Source organism: Opisthocomus hoazin, chromosome 1, assembly GCF_030867145.1.
Source record: "Opisthocomus hoazin isolate bOpiHoa1 chromosome 1, bOpiHoa1.hap1, whole genome shotgun sequence".
NCBI lineage: Eukaryota > Metazoa > Chordata > Aves > Opisthocomiformes > Opisthocomidae > Opisthocomus > Opisthocomus hoazin.
In genome coordinates this window covers 4,611,058-4,631,889 of record NC_134414.1, presented here as the reverse complement: position 1 = coordinate 4,631,889, position 20,832 = coordinate 4,611,058, and the positions used below count along the sequence as shown (strand labels likewise).

The 20,832-nt window shown below is 56.3% G+C and overlaps 1 protein-coding gene across 2 annotated transcripts; it reads left to right on the top strand.

Annotated features, from left to right (window-relative positions):
• The first annotated feature begins 8,090 nt into the window (after positions 1-8,090).
• Positions 8,091-20,106, top strand: P2RY6 (pyrimidinergic receptor P2Y6). 2 transcript variants are annotated; one of them, XM_075422405.1, is made up of 2 exons: positions 8,091-8,154; positions 15,107-20,106. In XM_075422405.1, the coding sequence occupies exon 2, from the start codon at positions 15,161-15,163 to the stop codon at positions 16,151-16,153; it is 993 nt and encodes a 330-aa protein (XP_075278520.1). In that variant the 5' UTR covers positions 8,091-8,154; positions 15,107-15,160; the 3' UTR covers positions 16,154-20,106. The 2 variants fall into 2 exon arrangements, with proteins under 2 accessions (XP_075278520.1, XP_075278601.1); XM_075422486.1 differs by lacking the exon at positions 8,091-8,154 and adding an exon at positions 12,750-12,814.
• The last annotated feature ends 726 nt before the right edge of the window (positions 20,107-20,832 follow it).

The window sequence follows — 20,832 nt, the reverse complement described above, 5'->3', positions numbered from 1 at the left end:
CGCAAGGTGTGTCATGCCCAAAGGTCTTGGTTAGCCAAGAGTTGTTTGCACCTGCTCTTATCCCGGTGGAGAAAACCAGTATATCCTCTTATCTCTGTGTTCAAAACCAGATGTCAAGGTACCTGGAAAAAAAGAGATTTAATGACATGCTTAATTACAGCCATCTGGTCACAGCCTGTCCCCTTGGCCTCCAGAAGACAAGGTCCTGTTGACCACTAATACTTGGTGCCATGTGTCTCTGGGACGGAGTCCACCACAAAACATTCTGGAGAAGATCCCACGGCTCTTTCTCCGACTGCCCTGCTGAAATGAGCCAGTTTAGACCAAACGGGTCCAAGCCCACCAGCTGCTGCCATTGCAGTTGGTCTTGAAGACAACGTAGCACATTCATCTCCTCCTCCAACGGAGATTCAGAGTATGGCGAAGTCACGTCCCCATGCGGGAGATTGGCCTCGAACCTTCCTGGAAGCCCAACCAGCTTCTCGTCCATCGTTCCCGTTATTTTTCTGGTTTTATTTTAATCCTGTGTTTGTTATTGTTCAGTTTTCCTTTGAATAATTTTTTTCTGAGAATCCGAGAATAGAAGACCATGTCAGATAATAACAGGAAGGAAGTGAGAATGCCAAGCATTCCTGGATATATTAAATTAAACCTATTTCACAAGGTTTATTCTGTTTATGCTAAAGACTCATTTGGGCCTTTATCCTTAAAATTTATGTTGGAGCAGCTACCGCCCTGCTGAGGGTCGGTTTGACACGCACGGAAAGAGAGGAACCCAGCCGCCGACAGCTCCCAGCCTGAATAAAGGGGTTTAAAATGCCGTACGTCCGTCTTTCCCTGAGCCTGGCACTGGGTCTAAGCTGTCTGACAGTGTCCATGCAGAAAAACAAACAAAAAAAACACCAAAAAAAGGAGAATAAGTTGGAATAGAATAGAATAAATTGGAATAGAATAGAATAAACTGGAATGGAATGGAATGGAATGGAATGGAATGGAATGGAATGGAATGGAATAGCATGGAAAGGAAAGGAAAGGAAAGGAAAGGAAAGGAAAGGAAAGGAAAGGAAAGGAAAGGAAAGGAAAGGAAAGGAAAGGAAAGGAAAGGAAAGGAAAGGAAAGGAAAGGAAAGGAAAGGAAAGGAAAGGAATGGAATTTTTCTTTTCTATTCTATTCTAAAGAAAAATAAAAAATACAATACAATATAATAAAACAAAGGAAAACAAAGCAAAACAAAATAAAACAAAATATAACACAATAAAATAAAATAAAATAAAATAAAATAAAATAAAATAAAATAAAATAAAATAAAACAAAACAAAACAAAAGACAATACAATAAAATAAAATAAAATAAAATAAAATAAAATAAAATAAAATAAAATAAAATAAAATAAAATAAAATAAAATAAAATGAAGCTTTATTTGCAGGAAGAAGAATTACAGATTCTACACGCTAGAGAGGCTGATACCCCATACAAAGGGTGACGCAGAGCAGGCTGGAGCAGTGTTGTGAGTTTTCCACCCGCTGCTGCCTGCGCTGCCTGAGCAGACGCTGCCTGCGCTGCCTGCCGGCACATGCAAGCATGAGAGGAACGAGCTGATCTTGTTTGCCATCAGATTCCCCTCCTTCCCTCCCCGCCGATGTGCAGAACTTCGCAGCCGCCTTGGTTTTGCAACACATCCCCGACGGGACGGACCTGCTTGAACATTTTTGGCCTGGGCAGGTCTCGGGTGGCCTGGGCGGCGCAGGACGGGTGGGTTGAGGGCAGGAGGGCCCTGCCTGCTAATCCAGGAGGCTTCACCCATAGCAGACGTGGGGTCCAACCCTCCATTTGAGGGTCCTGGAGGGTTTTGTAGTGGTTAGCTGGAAGCTGGGCATTCGCCCTTTGGTGCAACTGGGGAAACTGAGGCACAGATTGAGGATCAGCGTTGCCCCAGGAGCTCCTTGGTCCAACCTCCCACTCCCAGCAGCGACGGGTGCAGACCTCCTTGCTCAGGGTGGTCTTAAAACCCCGCAAGGATGGTTCTGACCTCCACATCAGCATCTCCTGAGCATCTGTGAGCATCTCCTGGCCACGCTCCTGTTCTAGGAGATGCTCCCTCTCTGCAGCACCCAAAACCCCAAACATGGTGCTGCAAGCCACCCCGCTGAAAGAGAAGGTGCAGCAACCGTGCCCGGTTTTGCCCAAACTAAGACAGCTGACGGCCAGGACCCCCCAGGATTGTATTTTCCATGTTATAGTTTCACCCCAGTGTTTGTACAAAACGTCTGGGCACTGGCTCTGCTCTGAGGATTGTTTAGAAGATGCTGCCAAGGCTAACACTTCTCACAGCACCGTTGCATGAGGACCACGTCCCTGCAAAAATTGAGTCCATCCTGGGAAGCTATTCCTGTCCCCCTCATCCTGGGCACCGAGCTGGCCCCAGACCCCGAATTCTTGCTGCTGTAGGAGTTACGTTGCCCGTAACCCAAGGCAAACCCTATAGCAAGTCCCAGGTGGGTTTGCTGGAGCTTTGAGCCCTTCTCTGCTTGCAGAAAAGGGGGTGTGAGGGGTTTCCTGATGGATTAGGTGGGAAGAAAAAGGTGGGAATCATCGCCATTTGGGGATGGAGTATGTGAAGTGGTCCCTCTGCAGGGATGCTCCCAGTAAAGCCTTCACCAAGTCATGGTTTAGTCATCTCCCAGCAAGTAGCTGTTACCTGTTATCCATAAATCAAGGAGTATTAATATCAGGGATATCTCAAAAATCTTCATATAAAATGTTATCATCACATTTGGTTTAGTTGAGAGGCCCTGGCGGGATTTTTGGCTTACCTGTAAGTGGTGGAACAGAAAACTTGTGTCTAAATTTCACCTCGTTTCTGAAATTCTGCTCTTTTCCAGAAAAAAAGGAGTTGCTTTGATATAAGAAAGAGACAATTTCTTGGAATAAAAAAAAACTCACTTTGGACCTGGCTTCCCCTTTCGCCGTCTTCAAGGGCATAGCGTGATCTTCTGAGAAGCAGAACCGAAAGGGAGAAGCAAGGACACGTGAGTTGCTCCACACAGAAGACTTTGTCGACCATGCCGGACATGAAACTGAGGTTATTTTTCCCAAAATAAATGTCCAATCTGGTTGCCTTTTCAATGGAAGGAGCAGGACGCTGTGGCTTAATTACTTGCAGCAGTGGTTGGTTGCGATGGACCCATCTGCAGGCAATGGAGAATCAGCCCAAGAGTTGAGAGTGTCCCTGCCTGCCCCTGGGAAGCAAAGAGTCCATGCTCTGAGTTTAAATTCCTGGAAGGTTTTGGTCCTTATGGGAGATGACTCATGCCTGGGTGTTCTTTTGGCTGCTCCGGGGTTCCCACCAGACCCTCACAGCCCTTGGCGAGTGGATGGACAGTCTGAGTCAACAGCTTTGCATTTAGTGGTGTTAAGAAGGAGAAAGAGCAGTGAAAGACTTACAGTCCCCATTGCATGAGGTCACGGACTAATTGCATAGACTAAAAATCGCATGTCCACCCAGCTGGGAGATTTGAGCCATGGCTTGGAAGCCCCAAGTGAACTCATCCCAGGCCAAATCCCTTATCGCTTGCTGCAGGAGCAGCAGAGAGGAGCACGGGTTTCCAAGGGAAGCAACAAGAAGCTGCACCAACACGTAGTTTTTAATGCAAAGAATTAACTTTGTGGCACACAAACTTGCTGGTGACTCACACACAGTCAGGTGAGAAATTTGCCTATCTTGCCCTCGTGCTGCCCCAACCCATCCATAACGTCAAGTGTTGGGTGGCCACCAGACAGGTGATGATCTGTGCTCCTGCAGCAGCACATGGTGGCAATTTGGGACACTTGTGTGTAGCCCTGGTTTACGGTGATGGACTATGATCATGGAGCCCCTTGGGTTGACTCATACCTAAGATGATGGTTTTCAACCTTAAAATAGTTATTTTCACCCTACAAATGTGCCCGGGTGTGTGGTCCTCATGGGATGGTGGTACCCCAAAAGGAGGCATCTCCATCAATGTTTCCACCCTTCGTCACTGGTTGTAATTGGGGACAATTGTTTCCCAGAGAAAGACCTCCAGCTGGAGAACTGCCTCTGGTCCAACAGCCAAAGCAAACAAGCTATCGAGGAAACAGCAACAAGTTGTGGGAAGTTATTTTAAATCTTTCCCGGATGGGAAATACCAAAGGTACCTCTGGGTCTCGTGTGCTTTGGCCTCCTTACTCCTCCTTGCAGACGTGGCCTGGAAAGCGGAAGAGTCTGGAGGTGGTGAGCCAAAGGGACACGGCGTGCTCCTCCATCATGCCCTGGGCAGCTGGCAGCGGGGCTGGATGCTGCAGGTCCGCATGGGGAGCTGAGCGTGCTTTTGGAAACGCTTTTATTATCACTTGATATCTGGACCCATCCCTGGGGCTGCTGGCAGAGCCCAGTTCTCCCAGTACAGGGCTGGTGGAGCTCCATGCTGGGTTGCATCTCTGCTCCATACCATGTTCTCCCATCATGGGGAAAGGGGATGATGGGCGTTTCTGAAGAGATGTGTTGGTGAGAAGACCCAGATGGCCATCGCTGTGCTGAGCCTCAGGAGCTCACTGCTCTCCCAGGATGGGAAGAGCCACAGAGGGGTGAAAACCCAGAGGGGCTGGGTGATCTGCTGGCACGGGAAGGAGTGGAAGGAGCTGGAGGAGGTATCGTGGCCAACCTGGAGGCATTTGATTTCCACTCAACCATGCAAAATTCAGAGATGTCCTCATCCCAGACCCCAGCTCTGCCCTTGAAGGGAGAAAGTGCAATTATTTGTGAGGCTGAGGCAGTGAGAGCCAATGACCTCCCTCTATGCAGAGCCTCCTGGCAGTGAGGGTGGAGAAGACCTCTCAAAGGTAGTCACAAAGTGTGAAGGCCTACCTCAGAAACCTCCATCACGAGACCTCTGCATGCCCCAAGCCCAGGGATTTCCTGCCTGCAAAGACCCACATATGTGGGTCCCAAACTCTCCCTTCCGAACCTGCTTCACCAGCAGACAGACGAGGTCTCCTGCACCCAGGACATCTCCTTCTGCTGAAGCTGTGAAAGAAACTGGAGCCTAAGACACCACCAATGTCTGGATCCCCGTGCTCCGCACTGCTCCTTGAGGATTCCCAAGCAAAGAAAAGCGATGGGCGGAAGCGACCCTGAGTCCCCAGGGCACGTCAGGGTGTGCCGGTGAGAAGAAAGGAAGCCTGCAAAGATCAAGGCGTTAATCATCTACGTGCTAGCAGGAGGAGAAGCTCAGCAACCCCTTCCTACCTTGCTGACGTCCGCAGGGCTCTTGGAAAGCAAGCTGGAGAGGAAAACAAGCTGAAACACACTTCTTCAGAAATGCTGAGGCATAGGAATGGTAGGTTAGCTCGCACTTGAAGCAAAGCCAAGGCTTTTTTGTCTGAATTCCCATCGAAGCCAAGGTTTCCTAGCACTGCCGTGGAGCCCTGGCAGAACAGGTATGCTGGGCTTGTAGGCTGTTGCTGGGACCCCGTCATCTCCAGAAGGAAATTTGGGCTGGATGGCCAGAAACGTGGGCCTAGGACCCATCATGGCAAGGAGGGATGAAGGTTAGACCAGTTTCTCCAACGCAGAGGTCCAGCAGTGAGGCTTGTCTTCTTCTCTTGGGGTTTTTACCCCACGTAGCTGCACCCGCTTGACTGCAGTGAACGTTGATTGCAGCAAGAGGACGGAGGGGATCATCAGAGTGGACCTCAAGAAATGAGGCATTCTCCACTAAATGCGTCCTTTGCCAAAAATTTCAGGGCTCAAAGGCAGGTGCTGGGGTAGCAGACGTCTGCAGGTGGGACCGGGGTGACCGTCTCCTCTGACCTGGTTAAAAAAGAGAAAGTTTCCATCAGATGTCACCTCCTCATGAGCAAGCTCTACCAGGTCTACCACCCTGGCAGGCTGGGGCTGTCAGGACACGAGAAATTAACTTTGTTTCCATTATAAATAGCTTTTAGAAGTAATTAATTTTTTCATGCAAGACATCTCCGGTCTGGTGAGCCGCAGTGAAGCCCGAGGCAGGAGGGACCCAGCCTGCGTCCCTGGTACGTCTGGGTCGGGGGTGAACTTGAAAGCCTTGTAGGACCCTCCCCATGGGGACATCGAGCGTCTGGTGGTGGGGACATCCCTGCCCTGAGGCTTTTGCAGAGCTTCAGCATTTGAAAAATGCTGCTTTTCGCCTCCGGTGAGAGTTTTGCATCGGTTGGAGGAGCACGGTCCCCAGTCCCGGCTGCCTACCTGGCCTCGACCGCAGATGCTCCCCTCTCCATCCGCACCATCCCGACATCCCGCTGCAACCCGCCGGCGGCTGGAAACCCGGAGACCGGCGGGAAGGTGCAATTACCCTGGGCAGCGGCGACAAAGGTCGCCTGCAATCGGTCACTAACGCGATTACTGCCAGCATCCAGCCGGAGGAACAGAAACCAGGCGGCCAGAGAGCCTCGTGAGGCCAAATCCAGCCACCGTGCCGGGCCTTTTTGCCAGGGATTAATTCAATCCATGAGACTAAAAGAGGAACCCAGGCCATTCCTTTATTCCTCCCAGCGAGCTTCATCTCTCTTCAGATGGATAAAAAGAGGCACAGAAAAGATTCTGTGCTCAAAATCTTTTTTAGCCTCGCCGTTGCCTCTGAATTTGCCTCTCCCATCCCTGCTCAACCCCTAAAATGTCATTTTTTTGCCCGGGGCTCGCATTTATGCCAGGTGCTGCAGGGCTGGGCTCGAGGCTACAGGTCCGGCTGCTGGGCTCAGCGGAGGCAGTTGGGGTTGGCGGGCAGCCAGGAGCCGCTATTTTATTTTTCTTTTTTTTTTTCTAACCCTCCCTCCAGTATTTACAGTGTCCCCACGGCAGGACAGCCGGTTACGAGGCGTTCACCTTGGGGACCCGCAAGGACACGCGTCATGCCAGGAGGGAGGAGGACACCAGCTCCTTTTCACCAGCTTGGAGCTTGCCCCGAAGGTGGAGCAGCTCATCGGAGGAGTGAGTTGTGTCTGTTCTCAGCTGCATTCCCCAGGTGCCCTGGGCTCCCCATCGCTGGCTGCTGGGCTTGTTTGCAGAAGGCATGTTTTCTGCTTTGCTCTGGGGAAAGACACTATTTTCCCCCCAGTTTCCGTCTCCCCGTGGCAGCTGAGGGAGCGGGGAATTTCACAAGGGCACCGAGCCATCGCCAACCCAACCCCACAAGCCTGGGCAGCCCCAGGGCTGAGCGCGATGGCTCCAGCCTGGCTGTGGTTGCAAATATTCATGGCTTCTCCTGCCAGAGCCCATCTCCCCCGTGGCCCAGCTACCCGGCTCACGCCATGATCGATGAAAGCCCGCGTTGTCCGCCGTAGCGCAGGCGCCGGTGGGATCCAGACAGGCTGCGGCACCTCGATCCACCTCCCCGTCCCGCGCCGTGCAGCCGAGCCCTTGCCCTAAACTCCTCGCCTCGTGTTTGGGTGCCAGCTCCGGGGGTCCGTTGCTCAACGAGGTGGCACCGGGGAGCCCCTCGCATGGTTCTCCATCATCCGGTCGGCATCTCCTCGCCCTCCACCTCTACCAAGACCCCTAAAAAGGGAGGAGAGGAATAATTCTGGAGGGCAAACTGGGCTTCCAGGGAAAGAAAGGGCTGAGTCCGTAATCCCACGTAATCCCGGCGTCCCCGGGCTGTTTATGCATCAGCCCTTTCGCACTCAGCGCGTCCCCGCGGGCTTCCTTTCCTTATTGCTCTTTAATTGCCCTGCTCAGGAAGCGCGGAGGCTCGATCGCCTGGTTAATGAGTTACCGAAGCCACCGACCCCTTCCTTCGGCTGCGACCCTGTCCCCCAGCCGCTCTCCGAGAGCTCCGGCCGGGACAATCCAGCCGTTGGCATCCCACCCCGTAAATCCCACATTTGGGGTTGCTGGAAGCCCCCCCAGCTGTTTGCCCATGGCCAGAAGGCTGATCCAGATGTGGGCAGCCCCCTCCGCGCAGCTGTGGGACGAAGCCCAGCTGTTCCCCCGCCCCTAACCCAGCTGTGTCCCTGCCCCAGCCCCCGCCGGGGCCGCCCGCAGGTGCCGGGGCCGGAGCGGGGCGGAGCGGGGCTGGCCCGGGGCGGAGCGGGGCTGGCGGCGGGAGGCAGCGGTGGAGGTCCCGGAGCTGCTGCCGTCCCTCCGCATCCCGCTGCCGGTGAGTGCCCAACCGGGGCGAGGTGGGAGCCGGGAGGGTCGGAGGGAACCGGGCGGGGGGGGATGGATCGGGCAGGGTGGGATCCGGCGGGGTCCGGCAGCACCGGGCAGGGTGGGACCCCAGAGGGTCAAGAGTGAACTGGGCAGGATGGGACCGAACCGGGTGGAATCGGACCCAAAAGGGTCAGACCGGACCGGGCAGGATGGGGTCGGACCGGGCAGGACCGGGACAGAGCATGTTAGACAAAACCGGGTCAGGATTGGACCCGAGACCGAACCAGGCAGGACGGGACCCCAGAGGGTCAGAGCAAACTGGGCAGGACTGGAGCGAGTGGGACAGATCCGACTGTGTAGGATGGGACCCCTGAGGGTCAGAGCAAACTGGGCAGGATGGGGCCAGACTGGGCAGGATTGGACCTGAGCAGGTAAGACCGAACCAGGCAGGACAGGACCCCAGAGGGTCAGGGCAAACTGGGCAGGATGGGGCCAGACTGGGCAGGATTGGACCTGAGCGGGTAAGACCGAACCAGGCAGGACGGGACCCCAGAGGGTCAGAGCAAACTGGGCAGGATGGGACCCCAGAGGGTCAGACCAAATTGGACAGGATGGGGCCAGACTGGGCAGGATGGGACCCGAGCAGGTGAGACTGAACCAGGCAGGATGGGACCCCAGAGGGTCAGAGCAAACTGGGCAGGATGGGGCCAGACTGGGCAGGATTGGACCTGAGCGGGTAAGACCGAACTAGGCAGGATGGGACCCCAGAGGGTCAGAGCAAACTGGGCAGGACTGGAGCGAGTGGGTCAGATCAGACTGTGCATGATGGGACCCAAGCAGGTCAGACTGCACTGGGCAGGATGGGGCCAAACTGGGCAGGATGGGACCTGAGCGGGTGAGACCGAACCAGGCAGGATGGGACCCCAGAGGGTCAGAGGCAACTGGGCAGCGTAAGACAGGACTGGAGAGGATGGGGTCAGATCCGGAGAGCATTGGTGCTCCAGTTCTGCTTTGGGCTAGCCCCAACGCCACCCCAAATGGAAGCTGCTGGGCTTTGCGTTTGGGGAGGTTTAGCAGCTTTTACTACAGAGCAGGGCTTAAAATCACACCGTGATCCCCCCCGGCAGGGTTGGTGCAGAGCTCAGTGGGGTGGGTTCGCCCCGGCCCCTCTGCTCCCACAGCCTGGGATGTGCCCGGGATGCGCCTGCACCTCCCAGGGCATCCGTCGGGATCAGCCCCGTGCAGAGCATCCTCAAATCCGCTCCAGGGACCTGGTTTCTCCCGGCATCTCTGCTGCCGGTGCCAGGAGCCTGGCCTCCGCCTTTAAATATATCTATATATATATATATTTACATATATATATAGAGAGAGGTGTAAATATATTCATATATATGAGCATGTGTGCCTAGATGTGTATAGAAGCGTAAATGTATTTGTATGTACGTGTGCGAGTCCGTGCCTACGTGGAGACATATATTTGTTTATATAGGTGTAGAAGTCTGTATATACAAGTGTATGGATGGAGACATATATATATTTCTATATATATGTGTAGAGCTATGTATGTCTGTGTATACACACGTGTGTATCTGTGTGTGTAGAGCCATATATCTTTGTGTTTATATGTATAGAGATATATTTATGTATAGATATGTCTATATAGAGATAGGTCTGTATGTATAGAGGTATATATATGTGTAGAGTTATATTTATAAAGGAGTACGTGCTTCTGTATATATGTTTATGCACATGTGTGTGCATGTGGGTGAACATGCAGCTGTATATGTGCCTGTATGTCTGTACATGTGTAAGAGTTTATATAAGCCCAGCCAGGGCCTCAGTGCTGCCAGCTGAGACCAGGCAACCTCGTTGCACCTCCCCTGTCCCCAGCATCTCCCATTCCCAACGGGAAAACACTGCCTGGGTTGCACAGAGCGTACCTGAGGTGCTGATTTATTTTAGAGAAGGGGCACCAGGAACGTGGGGAGGTGAAGGGAGTCGCCCAAGGACAGAGTACATCGGTGGCAGAGCAACATCGGTGGCAGAGCAACCCGTCCCCGTGCCCTGTCCCTGTGGATCTGCGTTAAGCACCCAAATATGATGATTTTCGGGTGCTCTGGCCCAATATGGCCACATCATTACACCGTCAGGTTTCGATAACTGGAGTTTTCCCTTAAAACACCCAAGGCTTCGTCCCCAGCCACCTTGGGGCAGGTGGGACATGTCCATGGGCACCTGAAGATGTCTTGGGACCAGCCAGGAGCTTTCTGGGCACAGGGACGTTGCAGCTTCGGCCAAGCAACACGCGAGGCGGGAGCATCCACCCTTCATCCCCTCTGAAATCCGCTGAGCTGGAGCTTTCGCTTCCACCTCCGCCCTCCCAGCGCTGCCACCAAGCCACCGAGATGTCCCCGCCACGGTCTCCTCCCAGGGCAGGACAGACCAAGCGCGAAGGTTTCCAAGGGAAGAAGCCACCCCGCCGTATCCTATTCCAGGGTGGCAGCAGCCGAAAGATTTTCCCACCGCAGCAAGCTTGCAGAAACCCCCTCCATATTAATAACCGGGGTGTTAATTAAAGCTAATTTCACCAGAGAAGGGGTTGGGTGAGATGAAAGCGAAAGGCTTGGAGGGGCTCAAAGCCACGCGGGCGCGTGCCGTGCCGGGGGAAGCTGGCGGCCGCTGGTGAGCGAAGCCGGCGATTATTTTTAAAGCTCTTCCCCGTCTGACCGCGGAGCAGCCCCACTTCTCTTTCTGAACCCCGTTCCTCCTTCGCAGGCACCGTAAATCCCCGGGGATAAGGGTGACCCCATCCTACAGAGCACCCCAAAGCCACGAGGACCCCCCTTTCCCCCCTTCCCCCCTGGTCCCCAAGTCTCACTGAACAACGGCTTTCGTTCTGAGCCCATCACTGTGGTGTCAGGGCACCAGGACCCGGTCTCCACGATCCCACGGGTGTCTGCTTTTAGGGGAGGCTGAGGGCGGAGGGCACCCACCCCATCACCCCAAGGGCTGGCAGGGATTCCTCTGATGGAGGTTTTTTTTGGGGGGGAAAAGGGACTTTTTGGATAATCCACCAAGCCGGAGCATGACCCAGGGACGTGCCCCGGGCACAGCAACAGGATGAGGCTGAGTCTCTTGATGTGGTTTCGTTAATTGGAAGTAGCGGCAACATACGGGTGATGGCGGGGTCACAGGCAGTGGCAGGCAATGGGTACAGTTGGGGGGGGGATTCTGCGGTGTCTAATAGACGGGTTGTGCTCGGTGCATCCCGCAGGTGGGTTTTTCCTGGGATCAGGAGGGATTTTTCCTCCTCCGGCTTTGCTGTCCCTCCCAGCCCGGCTGCACTGGGGTTCAGTGCCCTGTTTATCTCTTACAAAGAGGGTTTTTTTTTTTCTCATTTGCCGTTTTTAGGAGGAGGATCCCTTGGTTTTTGGCTGCTTATTATATTTTTTGGTGCAGCTCTGTCTGTGAATGCCCTCTGCCACTGATGGCCTATGTGGCCTTGGGCATGTCCCTTAGCAACCCCACTGCAAACACCCCTCCAAGGGGCATTCTGAGGAGAAAATCTGTTAAAATGGGGTGTGAGTTACACTGGTTTACTTCAAACCCGGTGCCTCAGTTTTGCTTGTGCGGCTGCGGCAAGCGGGGACAAGGCAAGTGGATCATCTTCCTTCTCTTCGTGCCACCATGCCAGGTGACCTCCTTGTCCTGAGCATCTGCCCCAAATGACCGCACTTGGAAGGAGCCAAAAATGAGGGAAAATACCCTAAAACATGGGAAAATACCCCAGAATAGGGGAAAAGACCCAAAAATGGGGGAAAAAAATCAAAAATTCGTAGGTCTGGTGATGCGGCTGGTGGCCTTGGCCTCTCAGTCTGGGAAGCAGCCCCTGCCCCGGTGGCATTTGCCAGCTCTCGATGTCCCTTGGTGTCTGGGTGCTCCTCTTTGGGGGGTGCAGTCTGGGTGCATGGGGGGGGTGTGTCTGTGCACACGTGTAGGGCGTGTCCACGGGGCAGTGCACACGTGTGTCCTTGTGTGTGCAGGAGCCCACATATGCGTGTAGGAGATGTAGGCGTGCAGCGTGGAGCCGTGATGCAGGTGCTGGTGTGGGCTGTGCTATGCCATGCCATGCCCGCCATGCGGTGCAGTGCCCACCCTGCCACACCGTGCCATGCACTGCCGTGCCATGCAGCGTGGTGCGATGCCTGCCCTGCCATGCAGTGCCAGGCGGTGCCCGTGGTGCCATGCCATGCAGTGCCCACCCTGTCATGCCATGGCATGCAGTGCTGTGCCATGCAGCGTGGTGTGATGTCCACCCTGCCACGCCATGCCATGAAGCGCCCATGGTGCTGTGCCATGCAGCTCAGTTCCCACCCTGCCATGCTGTGCCATGCAGTGCTGTGCCATGTGGCACGGTGCAATGCCCACCCTGCTGTGCAGTGCCATGCAGTGCCCACGGTGCCATGCCGTGCAGCTCAGTGCCCACCCTGCCACCCGGGTTTCTGTTCCCCATCAGGCCCTGGGGTGCTGCCATTGGGACGAAAGGGGAAGCGTTGCTTAACGGGGTGAGCGCAGCACCCCAGGGCCACAGTTGCACCCAGGTGCTGGGCTACGCGGCAGGTCCCAGCACCCAGTGGCACTCCTGGCACCCTGCGGCACCCCAGCAGGTAAGACAAGCTCCCCTAAGAACCCCCCCGCCATGTCTCACTGGCCACTTTGTCCCCAGCATCACAGCAGTGCTCCTGCGAGCACCTGTGGGATGGCAGAGGCTTCTGTGGGTGCCCAGGGTGGAGGCTGGGATGGGTGCTGCCGCAGCCTGGGGTCCTGGCGAAGTTCTGGGGGGTCCCAGGGCACAGGACCGTTCACAGCCCTGGGGCACTTACTGGCTTGGAGGTGGCAACGCGGGTGCTGGGACTGCTTGGAGCTGGGTGACAGTGGGTGCAATGGGGCACAGTGGGGTGAGGGGAGGCTCCGTGGAGTGTCAGGGGGCTCAGTGGGGTGCAGTGGGACTCAAGTGGGGTGCAGGGGGCTTAGTAGGGTGCCGGGGGCTAGGAGGGTTATGCAGCAGCAGGGAGGGCAGAGGAGGAACTGATCTGCAGGGTGGTGAACCCCCAAAAATGGGGAAGCCTTGTGTGTCCCCCCAACATTCCCTCCAAGCCTCACGGCTGGGCTGTGCTCCAGGGCTGGTAAACTCCCCAAAACCCGAAATGGGGCCACCAGGGTGGTAGGAGCTAGCAGGGTGCCCCTTAGACTTGTGTGTCCCCCTCTGGTCCCCCCTGCCCCATGCATCTGGCCAGAGCTCGGCCACTTCCCCTTCCTGCCTCAGTTTCCCCTCTCAGTCCACGTGGTGACACCGGCCACCCCATTTCCAAGAAAGCTCATCCCTGCGTCGGGGCTGCTGCTGGGGCATGTGAGGGCGAGCGGGTGCCACCGGCCGGGCTCACAGACAGGTCTGCCGGCGGTGGAAGAAGCGAGAGGAGGAAGGGGAAGCGGCTCTGCCCACGTCTCCGAGCTGCTGCAACCCAGGAGCGGGAGGCACCCACGGGTGGCACGGTGAGGGACTCGGCCAAGGGACATGGCCAGGGGCAGAGGGTCTCTTCGTGCTGTAGGACCATGTCTTTCACGCTGGTGTCTGCCTCTACGAGAAGCAGATGGCCTCTTCCCCAGCTCCGAGCAGCTCAGAGGCCACGTGGATGGGCTCTCAGCCTTAAAACCTCCAGAACCGGAGCGTCACCCAGTCCCCCTTCCTGGATGAAAGTAACAGCAGAACATTTGTGGGTGGTGGTGGACTGGGTGCAGCGGACATCTCCCCAAACCCAGAGGATGTGACCTGCTGGGTGACCGGCCGCGGGGCTTTGGCACCCCCTGCAGAGGAGCAGGACTCCGTGCTGGAGGCTAACAGTGCGCAGTGCCGTTATCTTCCTCATCTTCCTCTCCGAGACCGGGACGAGGGCGGTTTGGCCCTACGCAAAGCTTTCTACGGGGTGCAAGCGCTGGGGGAAGCGGAGCTGAGATGGTGGCAATCACCATGTGCCACCAGCCCACGCAGTCTCGCTCTCTCTACCTTCACCTCCCTGATAGACCCCTGAATCCATCATTGTGGGCTAAAATAGAATCACGGAATGGTTTGGGTTGGAAGGGACCTTTAGAGGCCATCCAGTCCAACCCCCCCACCATAAGCAGGGACATCTTCAACTGGGTCAGGTTGCTCAGAGCCCTGTCCAACCTGGCCTGGAATGTTCCCAGGCATGGGGCATCAACCACCTCTGTGGGCAACCTGGGCCAGGGCCTCACCACCCTCACCATAAAGAAATTTCACCTCATATCCAGTCTAAATCACCCTCTTTTAGTGCAAAACCATTCCCCTTGTCCTATCACAACAGGCCCTGCTAAAAAGCCTGTCCCCATCTTCCTTATAACCCCCTCCAGGCACTGGCAGCTGCTCTAGGGTCTCCCCGCAGCCTTCTCCTCCCCAGGCTGAGCAGCCCCAGCTCTCCCAGCCTTTCCTCCCAGCACAGGGGTTCCAGCCCTCGCATCATTGCTGGGGCCTCCTCTGGCCCCGCTCCCACAGCTCCAGCTCTGTCCTGTGCTGAGGGCTCCAGAGCTGGACGCAGGACTCCCGGGGGGTCTCAGCAGAGCGGGGCAGAGGGGCAGAATCCCCTCCCTCGCCCTGTGCCCACGCTGCTGGGGATGCAGCCCAGGGCACAGTTGGCCTTCGGGGCTGCCAGCGCACACTGCCGGGTCATGGCCAGCTTTCCATCCCCCAGCACCCCCAAGTCCTTCTGGGCAGGGCTGCTCTCCGTCCCTTCATCCCCCACCCTGTGTTGGTACCAGGGGTTGCCCCAACCCAGGTGCAGGATGGGGCTGTGGGGTCACACACACCGGTCCAGATTCATCCTGCCAGGGTGGATGTGGCAGCGTGTGACCGAGTCACCAACCATCCCCTTTGTCATTCGCAGGTGCTGCTGAAGGGCCACACCAGCAGAGAGGACGTCGACAGGGGGACCACTACTATGGCCAACTTGACAGCCCTCGTGGGTGCTGGGAGGAACTCATGCACCTTCCACGAGGAGTTCAAGCAGGTCCTGCTGCCTCTGGTCTACTCGGTGGTGTTCATGGTGGGGTTGCCCTTGAATGCTGTGGTCATCGGGCAGATCTGGGTGGCTCGGAAGGCGCTCAGCCGCTCCATGATCTACATGTTGAATCTGGCCACGGCCGACCTGCTCTATGTCTGCTCCCTCCCGCTTCTCATCTACAACTACACCCAGAAGGATTACTGGCCTTTTGGGGACTTCACCTGCAAATTTGTCCGCTTCCAGTTCTACACCAACCTACACGGCAGCATCTTCTTCCTCACCTGCATCAGTGTCCAGCGGTACCTGGGCATCTGCCACCCCTTGGCCTCATGGCACAAGAAGAAGGGGAAGAAGCTGACGTGGCTGGTGTGTGCTGCAGTGTGGTTCATCGTCATCGCTCAGTGCCTGCCCACCTTCATTTTCGCTTCCACCGGCACCCAGAGGAACCGCACCGTCTGCTATGACCTGAGCCCACCGGATCGCTCCGCCGCCTACTTCCCCTACGGCATCACCCTCACCGTCACTGGCTTCCTGCTGCCTTTTGTGGCCATCCTCGCCTGCTACTGCAGCATGGCCCGGATCCTGTGCCAGAAGGACGAGCTGATCGGCTTGGTGGTGCCCAAGAGGAAGGACAAAGCCGTGCGTATGATCATCATCGTGGTTATCGTTTTCTCCATCAGCTTCTTCCCCTTCCACCTCACCAAGACCATCTACCTGATCGTTCGTTCATCACCCGGCCTGCCCTGTCCAGCTCTGCAGGCATTTGCCATCGCCTACAAGTGCACACGTCCCTTCGCCAGCATGAACAGTGTCCTCGACCCCATCCTCTTCTACTTCACCCAGCGCAAGTTTCGTGAGAGCACCCGCTACCTCCTCGACAAGATGAGCTCCAAGTGGCGGCACGACCATTGCGTTACCTACGGCTCCTAGGTGAGGATGAGGGCCACCTCGGTGTCACCGGCACCGGGCATGGAGCAATTTTGGCTTTAAGCTCCACGGAGCAGTGATAGCTTCAACTGGGAATGAGCTGGAGGACAGGAGGACGCCATCTCCCGAGCTTTCAGCACTTTCATGCCATCTCTAGCCTGCAGCGGCACAGTATTAACCCCATCACAGCAGAGATCCGGTGTCCTCTGTCTGGCTTGGTTACTCAGTTTGAGCAGCTTAGAGCCATGTTTCCTTAGTGGTCAAGTCACCGATGCAATAAAACCACTGTTGGGACCATGGAGAACGTGGTGGGACTGTGGAGGACACAGTCCCTGGCTCAGGGCGAGCTGCTGAGGAGCAATTTCTCCCCCTTCTCATAGAATCTGAGCATGCCAGGGGTAGGAAGGGACCTCTGGGGATCACCCAGTCCAACCCACTGCCGAAGCAGGGTCACCCAGAGCAGGCTGCACAGCACCGCGGCCAGCCGGGGTTGGAATATCTCCAGAGAAGGAGACTCCACAGCCCCTCTGGGCAGCCTGGGCCAGGGCTCCGTCACCCTCAGAGGGAAGAAGTTCTTCCTCGTCTTCAGCTGGAACTTCCCAGGCTTCAGTTTGTGCCCGTTGCCCCTTGTCCTGTCCCTGGGCACCACTGAAAAGAGTCTGGCCCCGTCCTCCTGACTCCCACCCTGAAGAGATTTAGAGGCATTTCTAAGGTCCCCTCTCAGCCTTCTCTTCTCCAGGCTAAACAAGCCCAGCTCCCTCAGCCTCTCCTCATAGGAGACATGCTCCAGTCCCCTCACCATCCTCGTAGCCCTCCGCTGGAATCTCTCCAGTAGCTCCTCATCTTTCTTGAACTGGGGAGCCCAGAACTGGACACAGCACTGCAGCTGGGGCCTCACCAGGGCAGAGGAGAGGGGGAGGAGAACCTCCCTCGACCTGCTGGCCACACTCCTCTGGATGCACCCCAGGATCCCATTGGCCTTCTTGGCAGCCAGGGCACGCTGCTGGCTCATGGTCACCCTGTCGTCCCCCAGCACTCCCAGTCCCTCTCCGCAGAGCTGCTCTCCAGCAGGTCAGCCCCAGCCTGTACTGGTGCCTGGGGCTGTTCCTCCCCAGGTGCAGGGCCCTGCCCTTGTCCTTGTTGAACCTCATCAGGTTCCTCTCTGCCCAACTCTCCAGCCTGTCCAGGTCTCACTGGATGGCAGCACAGCCTTCTGGTGTATCCACCACTCCTCCCAGTTTGGTGTCCTCAGCAAACTGGCTGAGGGTACACTCATTTAAAGATTCCCTGATGGGGCCGTGTGAAGCCTGGGGAGGGTTTAGCTCATCTTGTACCTGTCTGGAGAATGTGGGACCGTGTGTTTCTCCAGCTCAAGATCAGTGCCAGAGATGTTTTTTGGAGTAATGCTGGATATCCCTATCCCCCAGTCCTCAGCATGGGGCCAGATCAGTAAAAGACATGGGCCCACTGGTACCACTGGTGCTGCAAAACAGCGGGAGAACATCCCTGGCCAGACTGAGAACTGGGAAGAGGGCATAAGGGCAACTGGGACACCCATGCTGGGTTTCGCACCAAAGCAATGACCGTGGGCTGGGTTAGACACAAGCCAGCGGTGTTGTCACCTTCCTGGGGACCTTCAGCATCACTGAAGTCCAGCTCCCTGCTTAGCCCAGCACCCCAAATCTGCCCCGTGCCAGCATCCTCAGGGCCCTGCTGTCACCTCCTAACCAGGATCCACCAAAATCAGAGCCGGCACACCCGGACACGACAGCGGGAGCCGGGAAACCCACGCCACCGAGCTACTCTGTGTCCTCACCCACATCACTGCACGTCCCACCGTCGGCTTGGCCTCTCCGCCGTCCCCACGCTGGGTCAGGGCTTGAGCTTCGCTCTCCACCACCTCCGGCGGGAGGAAGGATTCGCTTACGCGGCGCGGGGCGGATGTACCACTAACCGCTCCGCGAGTCTTCTTTAACGCCTGGGACGTGGAAAATCAACCTCTCTCCCTTTTTCGGGTGGGTCTGTACGCAAATCTACACCCGCTATACGTACACACGTAGAACACGTCCAAGCAGGAGAAGGTTTGTAGCCCAGCACAGGCGGCGTGGCGCAGATATTCTCCGCCCTGAGTACACTGTATGTACCTATGTATCTATAGTGTATGTATTTATATATAATATACATACATACATATATATATATACATTTATCGCCGCATTTTCGCGGGTTGACTGTGCGTAACAAGCGTGTCTGAGTTGATATAGGCAATTTGCTGCGAATCTCCAGACATGAGCATCCCTCCTGCACCCGGCCAAGCGTGTGACTTCATCCCGACTTGCTCCCCGCCAGCGCGTGGCATCAGGTACCCGGCCACGCAAGGACCTCTTCAGCACCCAGGGCTGGTGGTCCCAACCGTGGCTCCTTGCTGCCGCGAGGATGAGGAGGGTGCTCAGAGGGGTTGTCGGCTCTTGGGCGACGCTCGAAGATCTCAGCGTCGCAGCGGGCTGGAGCAGGAAGGGATGGTTAGGTCAAACTGCCTGGTTTTGCAGGAGCGGTGGCCGTGTCTTGCTGAGGAGGACCATGCGTGGTGACAACGGTTTTGTGTTGGGGCGCAGAAAGTGATGGAGGAGGCAGAACCAGCCCCGGGGTTCTCCTTGGCCAGAGCTCATCCACGTCCAAATCTCCTCCGACCTATTTTTGGGGTCCGGCAATGGAAGGGCGAAGTGCCAGGGTCTGCGAGAGTGGTGGCCACTAGAACAATCCCAGCCTGGTGTCCCCAACTCTTCCCGGACAGAACGAAGGGTGACGGGGTGGGAGACGCCAGGCCACGCCATCCGGACCCAGGAGAGGGCGCAAAATATTCAGATTTGGAGAAATATAGCTGGATCTGCGGGTGCCCACCGGGCTCCAAAAAGGGATGGAGGACCCCTGCTCCCTCACTCCACCCCGTGCCTGGGCAGCACCCATGGGACGAGGTGGCCGGCCAAAATTTAACTGCAATAGAGTTTTGAGGGGAAAAAAATAAGCAGGTCCCAAAAAGGCTGGTGGTGGCTACAGGGACGGCGTGGGCTCGGGCGGTGGCATCCAGCAGCCCCAGAACACCCCGATGAGGTCACTGAGAGTGGAAACACGATTTCGGAAAGTTGTTAAGGGTTGGAGGTTCATGGAGCGCATGAATTTTTGCACTTTGGGTCTGACTATGACGTGCCTGGCCTTGGGGTCCTGTTGGTGGTTCCCTTGGTACCACCAGGCCCAGAAGCCACCGTGATGGGCACAACAGGGCACCTTAGGGATGCGGTGGGTGCTTCGATACATCTCCTTCGCTTGCGAGATGGTCAACACCAGCAGCCTGAGGACCAGGTCCTATGGCACCGAAAGGCAACGAAACGTGTGGCTCATCCCAAAATCCCATCCTGGACACCAGATGACCATGAGGGCATCATGGGGACATGGTCCTTACGGCCAGGAGACACCCAGGGGAGAACGAGGGGAGGAGGCTGGAGGGAGGGAAAGGAGATTCGGGGAAGGAAGACCTGCCGGGGCGGTGCGTCTCACAGCATCGCCGGAGGTGCTTTTTGGGTTATGAAAAATGCATTTATGGAGGGATGTTGGATTTTTTTTAGTCACCACCAGGTTTTTCTGTGCCCCTGGGACACAGCAATGTCCTTTACGTGGCCAGGACACGGCTCCAGCCCCATCCACGCTGCCAAGGCCCCAGCTCACCCATCAACTGGCCCAGTCACCCTCTTCATTTTTCACCCCCCCAGCGACAAACCCGTCGTCTGGGGGGAAAAGGGGGTGACGAGCTGCTGATCGCAAGCGCTGACGAGCGACGCTAAAAAACGACGAGGGCGTCTGTTTGGCGGGGCGGCGCGACACCGGGGTGTTCCGCCTTCCCCGCCGACGAGCTGCTGGCACCCAAATTTTTCGCTCGCTGGCACCCAAATTTTTGCTTCCCGAATCCTGTTTTTCCCCTGAAAAATAAAACAAGCAAACAAAAAAAACAAAGCTGGGAGGAGATGGAGCGAAGGGGATGAAGGGTGCGGGGGGGGGTGAGGGGGTGTGAAGGATGCGGGGGGGGGTGAAAGATGCGAATGGAGGTGAAGGATAAGGGGGGGGTGAAGGGTGTGGGGTGATGAAGGATGCCGGGAGGGGGTGAAGGATGCAGGGGGGGTGAAGGATAAGGGGGGGAATGAAGGATAGGGGGGTGAAGGATGTGGAGGGGGGTGAAGGACGTGGGTGGGGTGAAGGGTGTGGGGGGTAATGAAGGATAAGGGGGGTGTAAGGGTGCGGGGAGGATGAAGGATAAGGGGGGGGTGAAGGGTGTGGGGTGATGAAGGATGCTGGGAGGGGGTGAAGGATGGGGGGGGAGCGGAATGAAGGATAAGGGGGGGGTGAAGGGTGTGGGGTGATGAAGGATGCTGGGAGGGGGTGAAGGATGGGGGGGGAGCGGAATGAAGGATAAGGGGGGGGTGAAGGGTGTGGGGTGATGAAGGATGCTGGGAGGGGGTGAAGGATGGGGGGGAGCGGAATGAAGGATAAGGGGGGGTGAAGGGTGCAGAGGGGGGTGAAGGATGCAAGGGGGGGTTAAGGATGGGGGCAGGATGAAGGATAAGGGGGTTGAAGGATGCAGGGGGGATGAAGGATAAGGGGGGGAATGAAGGATGGGGGGGTGAAGGATG

Coding starts and splice junctions, on each gene's coding strand:
- P2RY6 (XM_075422405.1), top strand. CDS start 15,161: ATGGCCAACTTGACAGCCCTCGTGGGTGCTGGGAGGAACTCATGCACC.